Source organism: Molothrus ater, chromosome 6, assembly GCF_012460135.2.
Source record: "Molothrus ater isolate BHLD 08-10-18 breed brown headed cowbird chromosome 6, BPBGC_Mater_1.1, whole genome shotgun sequence".
Taxonomy (NCBI): Eukaryota; Metazoa; Chordata; class Aves; order Passeriformes; family Icteridae; genus Molothrus; species Molothrus ater.
The window spans coordinates 54,507,158-54,525,907 of record NC_050483.2 but is presented as its reverse complement, the minus strand read 5'-3'; the positions used below and the strand labels follow the sequence as shown (position 1 = coordinate 54,525,907).

Sequence of the window (18,750 nt, the reverse complement as noted above, 5' to 3'; positions counted from 1 at the left end):
CTTTTTCTTGTAAATTGTGATTCTTTTGACAAAAGAGATCAATGGCTAATTTCCTACTCTGAGAAATATTCTGTAAGGTGTTGTTAGGTTTTGTATTAACCACCTTGTGTCATGGCTTTTTCTAATAAACTTAAGTAGGTGTAGGAATAGTTTGTTCACAGAGGCTTTACACCAAGAAGAGCTGATAAAACTAACAAGGGTTTGGTGCAGTGTGCTCTGCCTTTCTCACTTCCCTATGGAAGGCTGGCATAACAGGATCATTCTGCCATTCAGCTCTAGAACAGCTCATTCATTTCAACCAAATCCATCAGATCTCACAGTCACTACATTTTTAGAATGTTTCCAAGTGTGGAGATACAAGAAGAAAACAGCATTCTGTACTGATAGCCAGTAATCCAGATAAGGGAGAGACATAAGTTTCCAGGCATGAGACCAGCTTCAATTAGAGCTCATACCTTAGACACAGAGTAATTAATCACAGGCATAAATCCATAGGAAAGCAGACTTTGTTAGTTCTTGTGTTCATGGAACTGTGTTTTCAAATAGATGCCGAGTGTGAAGGTAAGAAGAAGTAGCAAACCCCCAGCATTCCTTTCAGATGAGTTATATAGAGACCCTGATTGGTTTGGGGGTTGTGTTTTTTTCCTGGTTTATGTGAAATTTGCTGCAAAATCAAATATGCTGCTTGTGAGAATGGCATCCTGGTCTGCTGCAGTGAGTACAGTCATACTGAAAGGCCATGTTTAAAGCTTTAAAAAATCATATACAACCCTTGGTTTGCCTCAAGCTCAGTTCAATTCAAAATGGGAGAGCATTAGACTCCTAGAACATGACCTCATTTGAGAATGTAAGCACTTTTTAAAGGAAGATTTTTGTCAAGAAGGACCTTGTATGTGAGCACAACCCTCTGAATTCTTCACCGTGTGTGACAAGCATGGCTCCTCTAGCACAAGACATTAAATATTGCCAAGTTGATCGAGGTTCCAGTTCTTTTATGTGAATCCCACTGCTAACACAAGCAAAAAAGTGACCAAACCCTTTGTAAACAATCACCATATTTTGTGTCATTTATATTAACTTCTTCAGGTGTTAAGCCATGAATCCAAAGTTACGATGCATGCATTTAAACAACTCCAGGTTCTTTTTTGCTGTAGCTCTTGTCAGATCATGCTTGAAACAACTGACCTTTTTAGAAACACCCACTAGAAGGCACATTCAGCCTTCTCTATTGCACAGAACAAAAACTGCTTACAGAACAGCTGACCACCTCAGGTTAATCACTCAAGCAAGAGTGAGGAGAGCAGGGTGACCAGCGTTGGTGTCTTTCTGGAAGGTCTGCTGGGCTGGAGGAGAATGGCTGTACCAGAGGCTCAAGCTTTGAGCTGGAGAGGGAGAATTGTCCAGGACTGTCCTGGTGCTGCAGGGATGCCCAGAGGTCATAGACTTTTGGCCAACAGAGATCAAGTCTGCAAAGCCTAATCTTGGCTCAAGCTATGGGGACACTTTGGTGGTACTGCTAGTTAAACTACCCCTTTATATTCTGTATTAGAATAATGATTCCAGAACCATCCCTTCTGCACCAGCTACCTTTGTATGCCTGTCCTGTGTCAATTCCTTGGAGATAATCCCCAGCAGATGGCAGGGGCTGGTCCTGGTGCAACACTCCTGGCTGTCCCTGGTTGACTTCAGCAGACACAAGAATCCTGAACATCTCAGAGTTACTCCTCCACTTAAGCCACAGTGTGTGGTGGGAAGGAAGGGATCTTGGGGAGGTGTTTGGTCCACTCCTCCCCCTCAGTGCTGACACTGGTCCTGCACTTACACTTGGTGCAGCAGATGGACCATGGGGGTCGGGGTGTCACTCCTCAGCTCCGGCAGCGTGTCAAAAAGGATTCATTAGTGCTTCTCATGGCAGTGCTCACTGCCCTTCTGTGCTCCATGACCTCCAGCAGTGAGGTCAGAGCACAGCTGTGGCTGGGGAACTGGGGACACCATGCTGCAGGAGAGAGGTGGCCTGGAGAGACGATGTCCCTGTCCTCAGCAAGGGACACCTCACCCACGGGGGTCACCTTAGCTTTCTGACCCTCTGCCCTTCGCCCCCATTGCACACTCCTACCCCGAGTGCCCATGAGGAGACACAAGAGTTAAAATCTGTTGGACCTGAGGGTTTAAAAGAAAAAATGTCCTTTGCTGAATTATCACAAAAACCAGCTGATCTTTCCTCGAAGTTGTAGTGTATCTCCACCAGAAAATTGAAAATATTTCTGTAGTATTTATGAGAGCGACATGGAAGCTTGTGTGTGAGCTTGGTCTGTACTTGCTGTCTATGTAGGAACCCGTCTGTGCAAATGTCCTTGAGTTTTGTTTGGTTTTAATGTCCTAGAGATTGGCTCTTCCGGAGATGGGTTTAGATCAAGCAGCTTTTAGGGGATGCATCAGGTAACCAACCCATGGCAGGGTTCGACAAAGGATCAAAATCGATCTTTACAAATACTTCCATGTCAGATTTTGAAATCTGGTTTGTACAAACGCTCGTGCCAATGTAACTTGATTACGCAAATGCCCGTGAAAAGCAAATATGAGGTTCGAGCACGGCTAAAGCCACCACATCTTTGAAGAGAAAAAAAAAAATCAAGTGAATATTCATGGGAGAATTGTGCAATGTTTGACGTAGCTCTAGGGCTGGTCGGAGACGTGTGCGCCTGGTGTCCCAACAGGCCTGGCACCGGGGCGTTGTAGGAACGCCGCTCTGTAGAGGCCCTAGGCGTGCCTTTTACTGAAATTTGGTAGTTTTGGTCACAGACGGACTGCGAGTTTATACAAAAAAAAAAAAGGGGGGGGCAGGAGCAGGGGTGTTGTGGGGTTGGGTGCGGGCTGGCCGGTGGCTCCGCGGTGGTTTCACGGCAGCAGCGGCGGGCGGAGCAGCACGGTGCGGAGCGGAGCCGAGCCCGGCGCGGCCGCTCCGCCATCCCCGGCAGCACGGGCGGGGCCGCCCCCGGAGCGCCGCGCCGGGAACGCGGGACTCGGCGGCGCCCGCGCCCCCATTGGCTGAGCCCGCCGCGCGGCCCCGCCCCCCGGCTCTCCCGGCTCGCTCATTGGGCGGTGAGGCGGGACCAGCCGTAGCCCCGCCCTCCCGGCTCGCCGGCCAGTCAGAAAATGGTTGCCGGGCAGGTTGAAAGGGCCGCCGGCCAATGGGAGGGCGGGCAGCTGGCGCGCGCGGCGCACGCAGCGCCCCCCCGCGGGAGCCGCGGGCGGAGGGAAGGGCGGAGCGGAGGCTGCCGGGGCCCGGCGGGGGTGGCGCTGCCTCCGCCTCCTCCCGGCCCGAGTCCCAGCCCCGCCGAAGGGAGGGAGCGCGGCCGGCCGCGAACGAACGGGGCTTCCTCTGCTCCCAGGTGGGGCGCCGGGCGGGAGGCGGCGGGAGGGCGCGGGGCTGGCAGCAGCGGGCAGGGGGAGGGTGGCGGCGGTCGCGGGGTGACGGCGGGGCACGGCGGGAGGCCGAGGCGGGGGCGGCGGGAGCCCCGACGGGGCGGGGGGGGCCCTGCCGTTGAGGGGCGGAGGGGCAGCCGGCGGTGCGGTGGGAGAGGAGGGGACAGCGGGGACAGGTGGAGCGGACGGCGGGCCCCGGGGCGGTGCGGGGTGGACAGACGGCGGCCCCGGCGAGCCGGGCTGGGGCCAGGGGCAGAGCGGCGCCGGGGCGCGGGTGCGGCGGCCCCGGGGAGCCGGGCTGGGCGCGGGGGGAGCGGCCGGAGCGCGGCCGGCGGTGGAAGTTGTTCGCGCAGTTATAATTAGCCCGGCTGGGGTCTGAGCGAGCCGGGCGGAGGGAGGAAGGGGGAGGAGTGTAACTTTTCGCAGCTCGGGAAGCCCAAGGTTGTCTCTGGTTACCGCTGCCCACGGCCGCGGCGGGGGCGGGACGGCCGCAGGAAGCACCGACGCGCCTTCCACAAAGGCCAAATGGTGGCAGGAGCCGCGGGAGCGGCTGCGGGAGGGCGGCAGGAAAGGGCTCTCCCTGAATCCCGGCCGCTCCATCCTGGCTCTCCTCATCGCTGCCGCTCGGTACTTGAGACTTATGTATAAGCTGCAGTTACGTTTTTAAAAGCAGGTTTTGCTGGGCTTAATAAACGTGTGTTATTCTGGGCTACGAGCAGGTGGATGGGACTGGAGGAGCATAAAGATTGGTCTCTATGCATATTGCAGATTAAGCTCGCAAATAGGTGCAGTTAATAATTTCTGCCCTAGTTAGGCCTGGAATTTTTCGAACTGTGTTGGAATGCTCGTTTCTAAAAGCATAGGTAGGAGCCTTATGCAGTAGTTTTCCACTTTATTTTTGATGTGGCTAAAATTCCATAGCTTGGGCAGTTAACTGCAATGTGGGAAATGCCATTAACATTTAAATGATGCTGTAATTTCAAAATTCTAAAGTGACCCCTAAACACGTACTAGGAAAGGAAGACAGAAAGTAATCCACTAGAGATATAATTCATAGTGATTTGCAGCTACTGTGTCTTCTATAGTTGCTTTTTTTTCCTAACAGATTGTAAAAATTACACCTAATAACCTTACTTTTGTATTTCTTCCTGACACTTAACCCAGTGTGCCCAGAAATCGTACAGGGCAAAAGTCAAAACCTCCACAGTTACTTCTGCAGGAATCCTTTGAGGTGTCTAATAAAGAAATTAAATTTGAAAACTTCTTGACTTCATCTCCTTCTAGCAAAATATTGGACTTCTAAACCACAAGTAACAGTACTATTTTTTTTCATCCAGTGCTTCTAATTCTGTTGGGTTTGGGGTTTTTCAGCTTAGGTGCTGAAATCTAAAACTTTTCAACGTTTTACTATGCTTGTTAGCTTTGTGAAGTTGTTTTAGCATTAAAGAATCCTAAAACTCTAAAACGTGTGTTTTTATATTCAGTGTATAGAAAATGCAGTGACTGCACACCTCTCCCTGTGACCTAACAAGTACTCTTTAATGAACCTCAATAGTGACCACCTGAAGTCCTGCTGTTTCAGAGCAAATAGGTTATGAATCTTCATTTGTCTCTTTATTTGGGGCTTTTTTTATTTTCTAATTATTTACAGATAGCATGGATATCATTATACTGGGAAATAAATCAGCTTCTAGGAGGAGGAGGGAGATGTTAATGTGTTTGTTGCTGTGGGTTAGATTTGGCTTGCTGAGGTCACGGGCATTTTACTGCTGTTTTACTGCATTTTTACAGTTCCGAGGTTCTGTAAGCGGAGGAGCCCTTTGCTAGCATCAGGCTATGAGTTGCTATGTAAGATGAACTGTAGGCGTTTACTTGCCCGTCTGTCTGAATGTAAGACTGCCTTTCACTATGTATTATTTTAAGATTTGTGCAATAATGTGTGAACCCTTGGTTTTTTGCTCGTGAGGGGCTGTGTTTGTGCAGCCAGTGCTGATCCTTGCTCCTGTGGTGCATTTGTGGGTTTGCCGTAGCTGGGTCAGGTGTCTGCGTGTGTGATGTGCACAGACTGGCACGTCACATCCAATCCTGCCTGCAGGCTCTTAGCCCCTGCAAGGGCTTTCATCCTTGCAATTCATAACTGTTGGGTTCTCCAGGTGGAGGTGAGACCCCAAGAGCATGGATCGTGCGATTCCCTCCACATTTCCCAGCCTAGCCCATAGTTCACTGTCACTTGAGCCTTTTCACGTTTCCCAGTTACCAATGCCTTGAGCTAATCCATGATTTAATCCATGTGGTCTCTGGCCATACTGCAGATGTTGCTATATTAGGGGTTTGATGGAACTGGTGCCACACTGAACATTAGACACAATCATAGGACACGTTATCAACTGCCTTCTCTGGTTTTATGTATGCTGAAAAAGAGGAAAGTTGGAGAATTAAATAAAAATCTAACTGGTTTTGCAGCCTGTAAGCATTAGGGGATAATTGTGAAATGTAGTTCTTCACAATGCATGGTATTCTCTCTCCTGATTATGTAATTTTTGAGATGATTGCAATTGTAAATTGGTGTTCAATAACCTTAGGAAGTAGTAGTGCCAAGTCCTTATCCTAAAGCCTAATGCTCAGAGGATCAGCATTCTGCAATACTCATTGACAAAAGATAATTTCTGCATTTTATGTGTTCAAAGGTAAAGCAGTTAGGTCCTCTTATTTCAGTGTATTTGTGAATTTTAGGGTGTTTAACCCACATTTATCTGCTTTTCTAGAATTTACCACAAATAATTTAAAAAGTTGTATTGAATTGTGTGCTTAATGCTTCTGGTTAAAAAAAAAAAAAAAACCACCATATGGTAATTAAATACTCTGATTTTGTTTTGTTTTTCCTCTTAAGTCGCATCATCCTACCTCAGTGGATGGCTTGGCCTCTGGGATAGCTCAAGACTCTTGGATGACCACGCTTTATGCAAAATCCAGAATCTTCCTGCTTGGACTCCTTTCTGTTTTCTAAGGGTAATGACTTCTATGTTTTTATGAAATTGTATCTTATGGGCATAGGACGTGTTCTGATAATGGGCTGCAGATGTTATTTGTGGATTAGAATGATAAACTGAAATATATGTCTTTTAAAATGGGATATATAATATAAAATGAGGTAAAAACTTTGGTTTGAGTGTTCTGAATTTCTATTACTATTGTTTTCCTTGATAAGGGGGAATTATCACAATTCAATAAAACATATTACTTTAAGATCACATTCGTATTGGAAATTGGTTAACTAAGACTTCAATCTTACAGTAAGATCCACTGTTCAGCTGCTAAAATTGAGTGTTGCAGTTCTGTCTTGTGAGAAGGTGGCACTTTGGATACTGAAGTAAAGTTGTGTACTACAGGAGAAAATTCAATGAAAATTCATGATTTCTGATTTGGTCACAGAAAGAATAAATGCACAGTCCTCTGTCAGGAAAAAAGCTCTTTTGTTGTTTGCTTTCACTGTTAATGGTCCAATTTTTTCTGTTAAAAGTATGGGCATGCCAATTTTTAATATTGAATAAGCTGTAACTTCCTTTATTAGTAGATCTTTTAGATCCCTGTAACCCTAAAACATGTGTCAGTGTTAGATAGGGGAATGCATCTAGTATCTCTGTTGGAAGCAAATGTGGGATTGAGAACTGTTAGTTGACTAGAACAAGCTGTGAAGAGGTCTGCCATTGCATTTGCAGCTCTAATGATCATTTGCTTCTCCAGTGAGATGCTTTGGTGGAACCATGGTGGTTTGGTTCTTCTTGTTTCCTTTATGAGTCTTAGGTTCTCAGTTAATTATAGTTTAGTTTTACTATGGGTGTTTCTAGGTTTAGTAACTCTTGATTATGTATTAGCTTTTGCCAACTACTATTGATTCTTTGTTTAAATTACTCCAGGCCCTTCTTCCACTAAAAAAAAAAAATAAATCCACCCAGAATCTGTGAAAAAACCTTGCTAAACACACTCCTATTGAAAACATAGACATGAGATTTATTAATAAATGTGGAAGAAGATACACAAGTGACAGGCAAGAGTGATAGTGGTTTAGTTTGGGGTTTTTTATGGGTGCAAGTTTCTCTCTACTGAGCACTGGAACCCACTTGCTTTAGCTGTGGAAGGTACAGACCCTAACAGAGTTCCTTCTCCAGAGTGAAATGGCATGCTCTGAAACTCAGCTGCCATAGTTTGTAAAGCAAAGCTCTTATCAGTGCTTTGTGAAATGAAATGGGAGTAAGGAACTTAGAAAGATGTCCTTAAGTGCAGGAATTTTCCAGATCCCAGTAGACATAACATAAACAGGTTGTTTTGGGGGGTTTCAGAATAACTCTTAAATCAAAGTAAAACTTCTTTCCAAGTGCTTCCTAAACATCATTTCAGCTCCTAAAATATTTGTGTATGATACAGGTTTATTTTCTACTTCCACACATAGTCAATGACAGTGGGAACATTATTAATTCCAGAATAATTCTGTACTAAACCCAATCTTCCTCTCATTCCTGTCCTGTACCTAATGAATGCTATTCAGGCTAGTCTGACTTTCAGAATGTGGGGAAATCCTTAGGTGTGGGGGTTTTTTTCTGTTTTGTTTGCAGAGTTGTTGTGTGTGGGTTTGGTTTTGGGTTTGTTTGTTGTTTTTGTTGGGGTTTCTTGAGTCTGAACAGTAGCATATCTTGGTTCTGTGTTCCACTTGCTTTATACCAGACTGTGGGTGTGTTACAGGTCAGGATTTGTTGACCAAAAAGTTGACATTAAGTCTTCTTTCTTTGAGCAGCCATTTTCTGGTAATTTCTGACTCCTGTGAAGTTGTTGCATAGGAGTTTAGGTATGGGAGTGAGCTGGCAGGACTACACTCCTCCCTGTGTGCACACTTTTAGTCACTTGTGCCTTCTCCAGCAGTTACTCATCTTAGCTAAACTGGGCCAGGGCTGAGGGGGGTGGGGAGGCAATGGACTTAAACACACTTCTGAATGTTTGGAAGTATCTTCAGGTCTAAACTTTTTTCATTTAATGTTTCCTAAGGTATTTAGTCCTTCCCTCACTTGCTCAGGGTAACAGGCAAGATGTAGTGTGGGGATCTCCAGCACTTGCTGGGGACCCTAGATCAGAGATGTTCTGTGTGCTCTGACAGCTTACACTGTTATGTAAGGCATGTCCAAGTGATCAGCACTAAGCCTGGATGGGAGGAAGGGATTTGTGCTGTCTGTTAACTGCACCTTCAGCCTTTCCATTTCCTTGTGCACTTTCTTCTGTGTGAAATATCAATAGCCAGTCCAGCACTTAATTAAAACTGCTTGTGAAGTTGTGTTGCCTAAAAATGTGTGTCAGGTAGGGGAAGGATTATCTTTAAAAACAGTGTACAGCATACATCAAATAATTCTGGGGAGCAGCCGTAGCTGCTGGGGTGTTTGTTTTCCTTTGCACTTCTGCAGATGGATGTGTGCTTGTGAGATGTGTCCATGAAGAGAGGGGAGGGCAGAACACCAGGTTATCAGCCAGCCTTGGTCAGTCACTAACACAAATGTACAGTCCAGAGAGTCTGTCTGTCTTTACTCTTACATGGTTTCTATAGTTACGAGACAAAGGAGACTTTGAAAGGGAATTGCCCAAATTACAATAGCAAGGAGTCTCTTAATTTTGATTTTAATACCTAAGTTGCATTACTGCAAACTTGACAGGCAGCTTTCACTCATGAGGTGCTTACACACCTGCAAAGCTGGTATTTTTGTCCTGTAAGAAAAAGTAGTATTTCCCTTTGAGGCAGTCTTGGGCTGAAAAATACACCAGTGTGGCTGTACAGAAAGGATCAAGCAAGTTTGAAGTTAATAAAACTCTAAAAAGAAAAGCCAAAAGGTGCCACTATGAATTCAGTTATCTTTACCTGTATAGGAAATGCCAGGTACTTTATTGATGATCTTGCTATTTAAACGTATTTAGTGGTAAATAAATAACTGTTGTGTAGTTTAATACAGTGCATGAGAAGTTTGTGTTCAGACAATACTAACCATGGCAGTCGTGTTTCATACACTCATTATTTTTAAGCTCTTCCCTACTGAAAATTAAAGCTCTGTGAGGTCCTGACTTCTAAACATTGTTTAACTTTTCTCTTTAGTTCTCGCTCGTATTCCAAAAAAGTTTTTTAAGTAGTAGTTTGCCCAGATAGAAGTAATTGAGGGTTTTCACATGTTGCATTATTCCTTGAGAGTGTTCCCAGCTGTACTTCCCAGCCATGTGTCAGTGGCAGCTGCACTGTCAGGCCGTGTGACAGATGGAGCTGAAATGGTGGCACGGGCCCTGTATTGTCCACAACACGTTGCAATGTGAATTTTTCTTGGTAGCCTGGAATGTTTCTTCTGAGTAGCTGCACCCTGACCAGGCCTGTTTGTTTGGTATTGTGTGGATTTGCCAACCAGGGACGTGCTTCTTCCCTCCCAAGTTTTTTCAAACCCTGGTATGGTGTAGGATTACAGTGCTTGGATGCTTCTTCCCATCTTAGCAGGGAGGAGTTGCAATGAAATGTCCTCCATGGAGGACTGGAAGGAACTGAGGAACATGCTGTCAGGGCAGAATTTCTGTGCAGACTCCATTGTAGTTCAGTGATGTGAATAGAGAGTTTGGTACTCCCAAATACTGAGTTCACTTTGCTTCCTTTTCTCTATATCTGAAAAATTATTTTCATTAAAAAAGCATTCTGCCATAAGCAGCCTGTGGCTCAGTTTGCATTGCTGTAATGGGAGAGGATGAGAAGATGCCAGGAAAAAAGTTGAGATGTGTTGCTCCTCATTGTTTCTGTGTTTTTCATGACAAAAGATTTTAAAATAGATCATCTGAACAGAAAAAAAAATTTTTGTTGTGGAACTTTTTCAAGTTCGAGAAAAGGGTGACTTAAGTTTGCTGCTTTTATAATTGAACAGCTATGTGAAGACCTTACATTTGAAGTGCATAAACTTTTCATTTTTATTTCGTTTATTTACTTACAAATCACAGAGTTATCAGATTGGCACATCCTAAAATCCTGTTAGTTGACCCAATTTTTTGAGATGCGAGTTGGTTCCTGGAATTAGGCTGGAGTGAGGAGAGTGCAGTTTTTGGAGCCTGTGCTTTAGTGTGCCCAGATTGTGCTGCTCTGAGCTGATGGAAGGGCTGACACTGCTCCTCCTCTGAGCAGGCAGCTGGGGTTTGTGTGTGCACGGCTGCTCCTTTGCCTTACTACCAAAAATTGAAGTGGGATAAGCATTGCATAATTAAATAATGCCATCAGCATCTTCTGCTGCAAAGTAATGCTGTGAAAGAGAGCATCTGACTGTGAATTTTGGGTTTGGGATGAGGTGTCAATGGCAGTGCTACAGAAGAACAAGGTACTTAGAAAATACACAGTAGTGTGTTAAAGATCTGATCCCATCAGAAATTCTTGTGTTAGAAAGTAAAGCAAAAGGCCTGATAAAATGTAGATTAGCTCCTAACAAAGGGGCTTTGTGTCTTTTGTAGGTCAGCAGCTGAGTCTGTTTGACAAGAACTGAAATTTAATGTCTCCTGTAGCAACCATGACACTAGTCATTTTTAAATCCACTGTACCAATGGTACTCTGGTTTTTATTAGCCTTTTACAAATTTTTGTGTAACCTCTGAAGTCATCTAGCTCCTTGTGGGAGAGTAGGGGATCCTTCCTGTTAGGAAATAAATCAATGTTAGACCGAATTTCTAAAATGTAAGGTAGTACTATGTTTGTTTATTTTAAAAACACATCTTGGGAGTGGAGGGTATGTTAAGTAGAAACATTTTGAAGTTGGAGCAAATAGTGTTTCTTGCACTTCATTTTCATAGTCAAGTGCTGTCATGCTCAAGCATTGTTACATGTTTGTAAAATGCTCTGGGACAAATTTTATGAAGGAAATTTGAGGAATGAAAAGAGGGGTGTCTGCCTATATGAGCATGAAGTATTTAGTCTAACAAGACTACTGTTTGAATTGAAAAGTAAAACATGTCATATTAAGTTGTTTCTGTGAAATTATACATCCTTGCATGTCATAGTCTGCTTGCTCTTGAAGTTTGCTTACAGAATTTAAGTACTAGCACATTTTTGAGATGTTAGGAATTAACATCATTTTATAATTCAAATAGATGAGAATAGTATGTCCTGTGTGTCTAACAAAGTATAAATGTGTATTTTAAAAAATATATTAAAAGCAGTAAATTATCAAAACCAAGCATTCTGAATGTGTGATATGTCAGAATTGCTGTTTCCTGTGTGGTCATATCTTCATTCCCTTATGGGTGTAAATTTTGGTCTGTTTAATTAATTGAGAGAAAAGCAAACAAACCCCACTAGTGTGCAGTGTATGGGAATGATGGTGCTCAGTGAGGAAAGAGCTGTTCTGATGCATAATTTTTGTTCTTACAGTGATGCTGTGAGGTAATGCTTGAGATAGTACACAACATTTAAATGCTACTTGAAATAGAGAGCTCACAATTTTATTGTGAGTTTATGATTTGCATAAATTATTGTTTCCACTACAACAGTTGGTATATTCAGCTGCAGTTTACTTGTCCCACATAAATGTGATTTTCCATAGATTGTGTCAAAAATTAGCAGTTACTGACATTATTGTGAATAGTTTGAGGATCCTTGACACACACACTGTGCCTCTCCAGAATGCTTTTATATTTTGTGCCTGAACTTTGTATCCATATTTGTTCTGATTTTGTTGTAATGGAGTGCTCAGTACTGGCTGGGTGTGTTTGCTCTTAATGGGGTGCTGGAGTGGGAGAGTGATACATGATCAGTGTGGGATGATGACCCGGGTGAGCAGGTACACCACTTCCAGACACCTTCTGGTTTTTAAAGAGATTCAGCTCGTGCTGTGGCACTTAAGCAGAAAACTTTGGAGAAAAACAGAGTTCCGTAGTTTAAAAGTTGCAGAAGTGGTAAGATTACAAGTAATTAAAGGTTGTTGCTATTTCAAGAGTGACTGTGTTAATGAACTGAAGATAGACCAGACTACTCCCTGCTAAGTAAAAAGGCAGTCCTAGGACAAGTTGAATTTTATCCAGATATGTCCTTAAAAGAACAAAAAGTGTCTGCTATTGAGAAGTCTGACACCTAAAATCCTGTAGCAGCTGTTTTCTCTCATGTGTCTTGCTGAAGAGGATGCAGCGCTTTCTTGCTTTCTGTTCCTCCAGAGGAGCAGAGTTCTCCAAAGCCTTGTCTGGGCAGATGGACATAGCCATGGAGCCCTGCAAATCTGGAGAAATCCTGAAAGTAAAAGGGGCTTTCTCCTGCTGCCTTCTCCTTGTCCCCAAAAGTCTAGCAACAGGCGAGCAGCTGGCAGCTGCAGCCATCAGCTGAGCTATTGCTGGCAGCATCCAGTGCTCACATGAAAAGGAAGTTGGGAGGCCTCAGCAGCATGCAGGGTCTGGATCATTGTGCACGAAGGATCTGCCCTTAATCTGCCACTGGTGTCTAATTTGTGATTGCTTAATTTTTTTTAATAGTTTGGGAACAAGGTGTCTGTATTCATGGACACTTTAGGATGTGTGTAACTAAGATTTTACCAGTGTTTTCTGTGCAGAGTACACTCCTTTTTTGTGTTTATATGAGTGATTGCATAGGGCTTGTTGTCCCTAATAAAACTCTTTAGACTTGGGATTGCAAAAAACCCAAGCAGGTATTTGTTTAGCTCACTTATATTTTAGAACTGTGTGTACAGGTTTTTGTACCACATTGTTCTACACCTACTGTATTTCAGTGCAAGAGCACACAAAGCAGAATGAAAGCAACTAAATTCTATTTTTTTCCCTTCCCAAAATTGGTCACTTTTAAAATGCTGTTTGATAGCTTCCTGCCTGATGTTCTTAGTGTGAAGTCAGTGGCAGGTTGTGAACCCACTGTCTCTCTGTGAGCTCAGTGGCCCAGCCAGATTTCCTCCCACATTTAACCAAACTACCAAGATGTGGAGTGGATATAAGGATCCCATGGGAGGCCCTGCTGTTGGTCTTGCTGTAAAACAATTTTGGGTCACCAAAGAAAAAAAGAGAAGAATCAGCCCTACATAGAACTCTGTGTATGTTCTCAGAGACACTGAGCAAGACATTAGAATGCCTTAATGAGATCAAAATGGGTGTTGAAAACTAGCTTGAAATCTTACCTGCTGTACCCAAGAATGAATGTTAAAGTGGAAATGATGAAATAGTCTGTAGTTTGATCCTTAATACAAGCATCTATTTTATCTCATGTGGACAGTCAGATATACTTAGAAGTATATAGCTTTATAAAAAAAGAGTTAGTATATTTCTTCCATGTTTTCTGTTTAGGAAGAACTTGCTATGAAACAATATAGCTGGAAAGTGCATCTTTTCAATGGAAGTACCTATTACCTCTTGATGTTCTGTGACATAAAAAGTCTAAGCTAACCAATACATTGTACACTAGAGGGTTTTCAGAATTGTCTGTTGGGCCTGCCCAAGGTTAATTCAGGATTCTTGTCTTGCAGGTTCATGTTGGGGAGAGGCCTAAAGCGCAAGCTGAGTGACTATGAGGAGAGCATGGCTGGTCTCTCGAGTGCCTTTGACTCCAGTCGAGGTCTGTCCTACCCCCTCAAGAGGCAGCTGGTGCTCAACATGTGCCTCACCAAGTTACAGACGTACAAAATGCTGGTGGAGCCCAACCTGCACCGCTCCGTGCTCATCGCCAACACCGTGCGCCAGATCCAGGAGGAGATGAGGCAAGAGAGCAGCCAGCAGCCAGTGAACATCTGCCCTGGCATTGCTGCTGCTTCTCACAGCTACCCAGGGATGGAGGCACCTGGCATTTCCCTTCAGCTGCCTTCAGGTGTTGGTCAGCAGGAGTCCCACTGCTGTGAGCTGCGCTCTGGGGAGGACCCGATTGAGAGCAGCCTGCTGATGGTTTCAGATGATGACATGTCATCTGCTATTTCATCTATTCTGAAGGATTTAGACTTTGTAGAAGATATCAGCCCACCTACTTGTCTGGTTCCTACTGGAGATGACCAGCCAAAGTTTCCAGAAAATACTGGTCTGAAACTAGAAGATGACAGGCAGGATTTGAAGGGAGCTGAATGTGTGTTTGGTTCCTTTGAGATTTCAAATTCAACCAGTTACTTGAAGGATTTGGCAATAGATGACATTTTTGAAGATATTGACACTTCGATGTATGATTCAGACTTTTGCTGCCCTCCCCTGATGCCGCCCAGATCACCATCTCTTGCTACAGAAGAACCCTTGAAAACCTTCCCATCTTGTAATTCTTCTTCAGCAAGCAACATTCAGATATGCAGAACAGATCTGAGTGAGTTGGACCACATAATGGAAATTCTGGTTGGATCCTGATACTTGTTTTACCCAAAGATACTTTTAGACTGCCACTTGGATTTGGTTTCAGGATAAAAGCCACTGGAATAGTTGTAAAGAATTCTTTTAAAAGCAAACTAAATAATAATTTGTCCATAGTAGAATTTTCTAAATAATTCCAAAACTTACAAACCAAAAAAGTGGCAGATTTTAAAAAAAGAAAAATTATTTATCAGAACTGTGCAATCATCATTTTCCTTCCAGGGTGTATGTGGAACAATGGGCACATACCCTCATCACCCCCCATGCCTCTTTCAATAAACTTTTTTATGTGCAATTTTTAATTTGACAGAAGAATTTACATGCAAAGCAAATTTCATATGAGGTGATCTTTTACAAAGCCTCCACTTTATTTTTAATATCAGAGTCTATGCCAAGCTGGCATCTGTCAAGTTGCAGAGTTAGATTGTGTGGATTGCAGACATGTTCTTAGAGATGGGTATATTTTAAAAATGAGACACGCTTTGCTTTCTTTTGGTCAGAAAAGCAGATCAAGACACTTACCAACAAAGTCTCTTGCATTTTCTAAAGCATTCAGAACTATTTATTTTTGTAAATTTTATAGTCTTTCTACATTTTACTACATTATTTCATCATAGTTCAAATATAATGGACTTCTAGTTGGATGTGTTTAGCACTACCTCTGAGCTGAAATGCTTTAACTCTTTCCAGTGCTTCATCTGAGACTGCAAATCTTTTTGTTTCTGTTTCTTTCTGGGGGAAAGTACTTCTAACTCATTAAGTTGATCCTTTGACAGTGACCTAGCTGATTTGTGAAATCAAGGATATTCAATGTTTAAAAACTTTTAAGTATTTACAAATTAATTTATATGTAGATTGTGCAATTTAACATTTTTCTGTCAGTATTATGTGCTTAGATTTTGAATAATCTTGGCGTTCTTTAAATTAAAATTTACTATGTACAGGTAGCTTTTTATTCTCTTTTGGAAAACACTGTCCTTCAACCCTGCTTTCACTACAGATTTTAAGATGATTTTTATGTGCAATATTATTTAAAGAGATACACATTTTTATACCTGGCATTGTGGGAAGAAACGCTTCAAACTCAAAGCCTCTAGCACCTTTGGAGGATACTCAGCCAACATTTCTGCATCCTTTGAGAAGCCAAGCTGAGAGCACTGAGAACACATCACCCTGTGCTGGGACACCCCTGGGGCTGTGGGGGGACCCGGTGCTGGTGGCTCTGTCCCTCCCAGGGGCCACCTGGGCTTTGGAACCCCGGAGCTGCTGCCCCAGGCTGTGCTGGGTGAGGCAGGGGTGTTTTTATGCAGATACACAAACACCCTGCTCAGCGGGAGGTGAGATTTGCAGTGAGAACTGGTTTTCCATCAGGCAGTGCGGGTTCTGTGTTTCAGCCTGAACCGAGGTCTAGATCGATCCCTTCTATTGTCTTCTGAGTTTCACACTTGCACATTGCTTTTTGGTTTGGATTTTGTTTTTATTTTTCCTTCTTTTTTTAATTATAAAACTTTTACTTTGTTCTTGAAAGCTGCAGCACCTGTCTTGGAAACTTGCAGTCGTAAAACCTTTGCTTTGGTTTGTTGTGCTTTTTGGGGTTTTGTTGTTCTGCTGAGCCTTTTTATGAACGGAGTGTCAGCAGACGGAAAAAATGTTGCCTGTGTGTTGCATCTCACAGAAGTTGAAATCCTGGCCCTGTTGAAGGGGCCAGGGTGTCACCTGGTATTTCTAGTCTTAACTGATGCTGTGGCACACCTACCTTGTGCAGAGATCTCCATTTTTTACTGTGACTCTCTTGGTTAACAGTTAGCTGCCGACATAATTTGGTGTCCCAGGCCAATGGAGAACCATTTCCGGTCACATCCTTGCAACCATCTGGGTTGTTTAGCAGCTGAAGGGTATAAATGTATTTATATGCATATATTGTATTGATTCTAATATAAAACTTCTGATCTAAAGCATTTTGAATTGCTGGATAAAGGGATTTGTTTGAAGAGTGTATAACTAGTTCTTGAAGAGGTACAGCTTCAGAATGTACACAGATTGTGCATTGTGTATAGACTACTCTGGCTTTTCCTCAGCCTCTACTTTTGTATTAAAAATATGACTGAATAAATCCTTGAAATATTAAGGGCCTTCTGCACTGTGATGAAACAGAGATGCGGTTAAAAATGTCTTTAAATTCAGTGATGAGGGATAAAATAAAAAGACTGCATCTAATCTCTTTTTGCATTTGAAAATATGGAATGTTACTATGCAGTAAAGATATTTTGGTATGAAAATTGTATCATATAGCAAATAGTGAACACTTAATAAATCCACTTACCTTGCAGTCTCTACAGAAACGGAAGAGAAGACAACTTGCTTTTCAACATTTATGTACTAAAGTTTTTTGTATACTGCAGCAAAAGATTTAATTGTTGGTAGATCTTTTATCAACAATTCAAAATGCAACTTTTGTACAAGTCCTGGCTACAGAGCTCTGTTTCTAATTGGTTGCTTGTGTCACAGTGCCAAGACCATGACCTGGTGTGTAATGCAGTTCGGTTATGTTTGGAATTATGTGCAAAGGGAAGTTTAATTTTTAAATATGCACAAATTAATTTTAAAATCCTTCCATGTAAAATGAAGTTAGAGGCTAGTTGTGGTGGACCTATTTATTGTATGTTTGGAAATAAAAGCCACAGTTTTGCATTTAAACCGGTTATATTTTGGAGCCTTTGGTATGTGACTGTTTTAAAAACAAAGCATAAAAAAATCTATGGCACTCTGCCACTTTTTCTTTGGTCTTTCACTCACAAAGACACGTAGCATTTTCCCAAGGCATTTGAATCTTTTTTCCTTCTCCATGTTCCTCCTCTCCCCCATCCTTTGTCCCTAGAAATAATAAACACCTTACAAACCTGTACAGAAATAATTGCCCATCCCAGGCCCCATAACAGGGTGGGGGATGAGGTTCCACATGAGGTTTCCATGTACCCTGAAGGATGGATTCCTTTAGGGAAGCACCACAGCTTGAGCTGGGTGCCTCCAAAGAGGGACTGTGAACACTGAAATTCCTGGGCAGTTATGCCTATAACAGTAATAATTGAGACTATTAAGAAGGTTTGGGGTCTTCATGGTGTTTGCTCCTCCACTGCTCAGTGGTCATTGCCTTGCACAGCATCTCATCCTCCCAGTCTGGAATTTGGAATCTTCTACTAATGTTATGCTCACTGACCACAATCCATAGATTTTTCTCTATTTCAGCTATCAATACCTAAGCTGCAGCTTTGCTTGGCTCTTAGGTTTTCCCTGAAAAGCACTACACCCTCACATCCCCAAAGCAGGGATGGCCCACAGGGCGTTTTTCCAGCTGGTGGGGCAGGGGGATTCCTGTTGGGAACAGGTGACACAGGATTTTGGCACTGAGCCTGGCTTCCAGTGCCCTGTGAGGTGCTCCCAGCCCCTGCAGCTCTCGGTGTCCCTTCAGGGGTTGCTGTGCCTCAGAGCAAGTGTCATATACAGATGTCCTTGACACACATAGTGGTGCCTCTTCAGACCTGTGTGCTTGGCAGGCTGCACCAAAGCCCTGCCTCTCTGGGCTAGTGAAAGGCTGCTTGGAAAATCAAACCAGCAGCTTCAGGTTTAGAGTTTTCCATCCTCTTCCTATTGTAGACCCTTCTGCAATGAACTTCTAACTCAAACTAAGGTTTGAATTGAGGCAGAATCGCCATTTCCCCTCATTTTTAAGTGTTTAAATAGAGATGAACCTCTTTGTGTGCCATTTTAAGAATTACATCAAGTTCCCTCCATTTTAAGGGAAAAAATGTTTATATGAAATAGATTGAGGCATAACTTTCACTGATGAGGCTGCCCTGGCTGCTGCTCACAGAATTGCCCTTCCCTTTGCCATGGAGCCTGCTGACCAGAGTGTGTAAAGCCCAGGTCTAGAGGGAACTGCACAGAAATCCAGTGCTGT

At 43.2% G+C, this 18,750-nt stretch overlaps 1 protein-coding gene across 5 annotated transcripts; it reads left to right on the top strand.

Annotated features, from left to right (window-relative positions):
• Positions 1–3,288: 3,288 nt before the first annotated feature.
• Positions 3,289–17,489, top strand: LOC118687569 (SERTA domain-containing protein 2-like). 5 transcript variants are annotated; one of them, XM_036384605.2, is made up of 3 exons: positions 3,289–3,392; positions 6,317–6,435; positions 13,934–17,489. In XM_036384605.2, the coding sequence occupies exon 3, from the start codon at positions 13,938–13,940 to the stop codon at positions 14,787–14,789; it is 852 nt and encodes a 283-aa protein (XP_036240498.1). In that variant the 5' UTR covers positions 3,289–3,392; positions 6,317–6,435; positions 13,934–13,937; the 3' UTR covers positions 14,790–17,489. The 5 variants fall into 5 exon arrangements, with proteins under 5 accessions (XP_036240498.1, XP_036240497.1, XP_036240499.1 ...); XM_036384604.2 differs by having other exon boundaries at positions 5,218–6,435; XM_036384606.2 differs by lacking the exon at positions 3,289–3,392 and adding an exon at positions 3,800–5,017.
• Positions 17,490–18,750: the final 1,261 nt, after the last annotated feature.

What these genes read in the sequence shown, in the direction of transcription:
- LOC118687569 (XM_036384605.2), top strand. Translation starts at nt 13,938, where the DNA reads ATGTTGGGGAGAGGCCTAAAGCGCAAGCTGAGTGACTATGAGGAGAGC.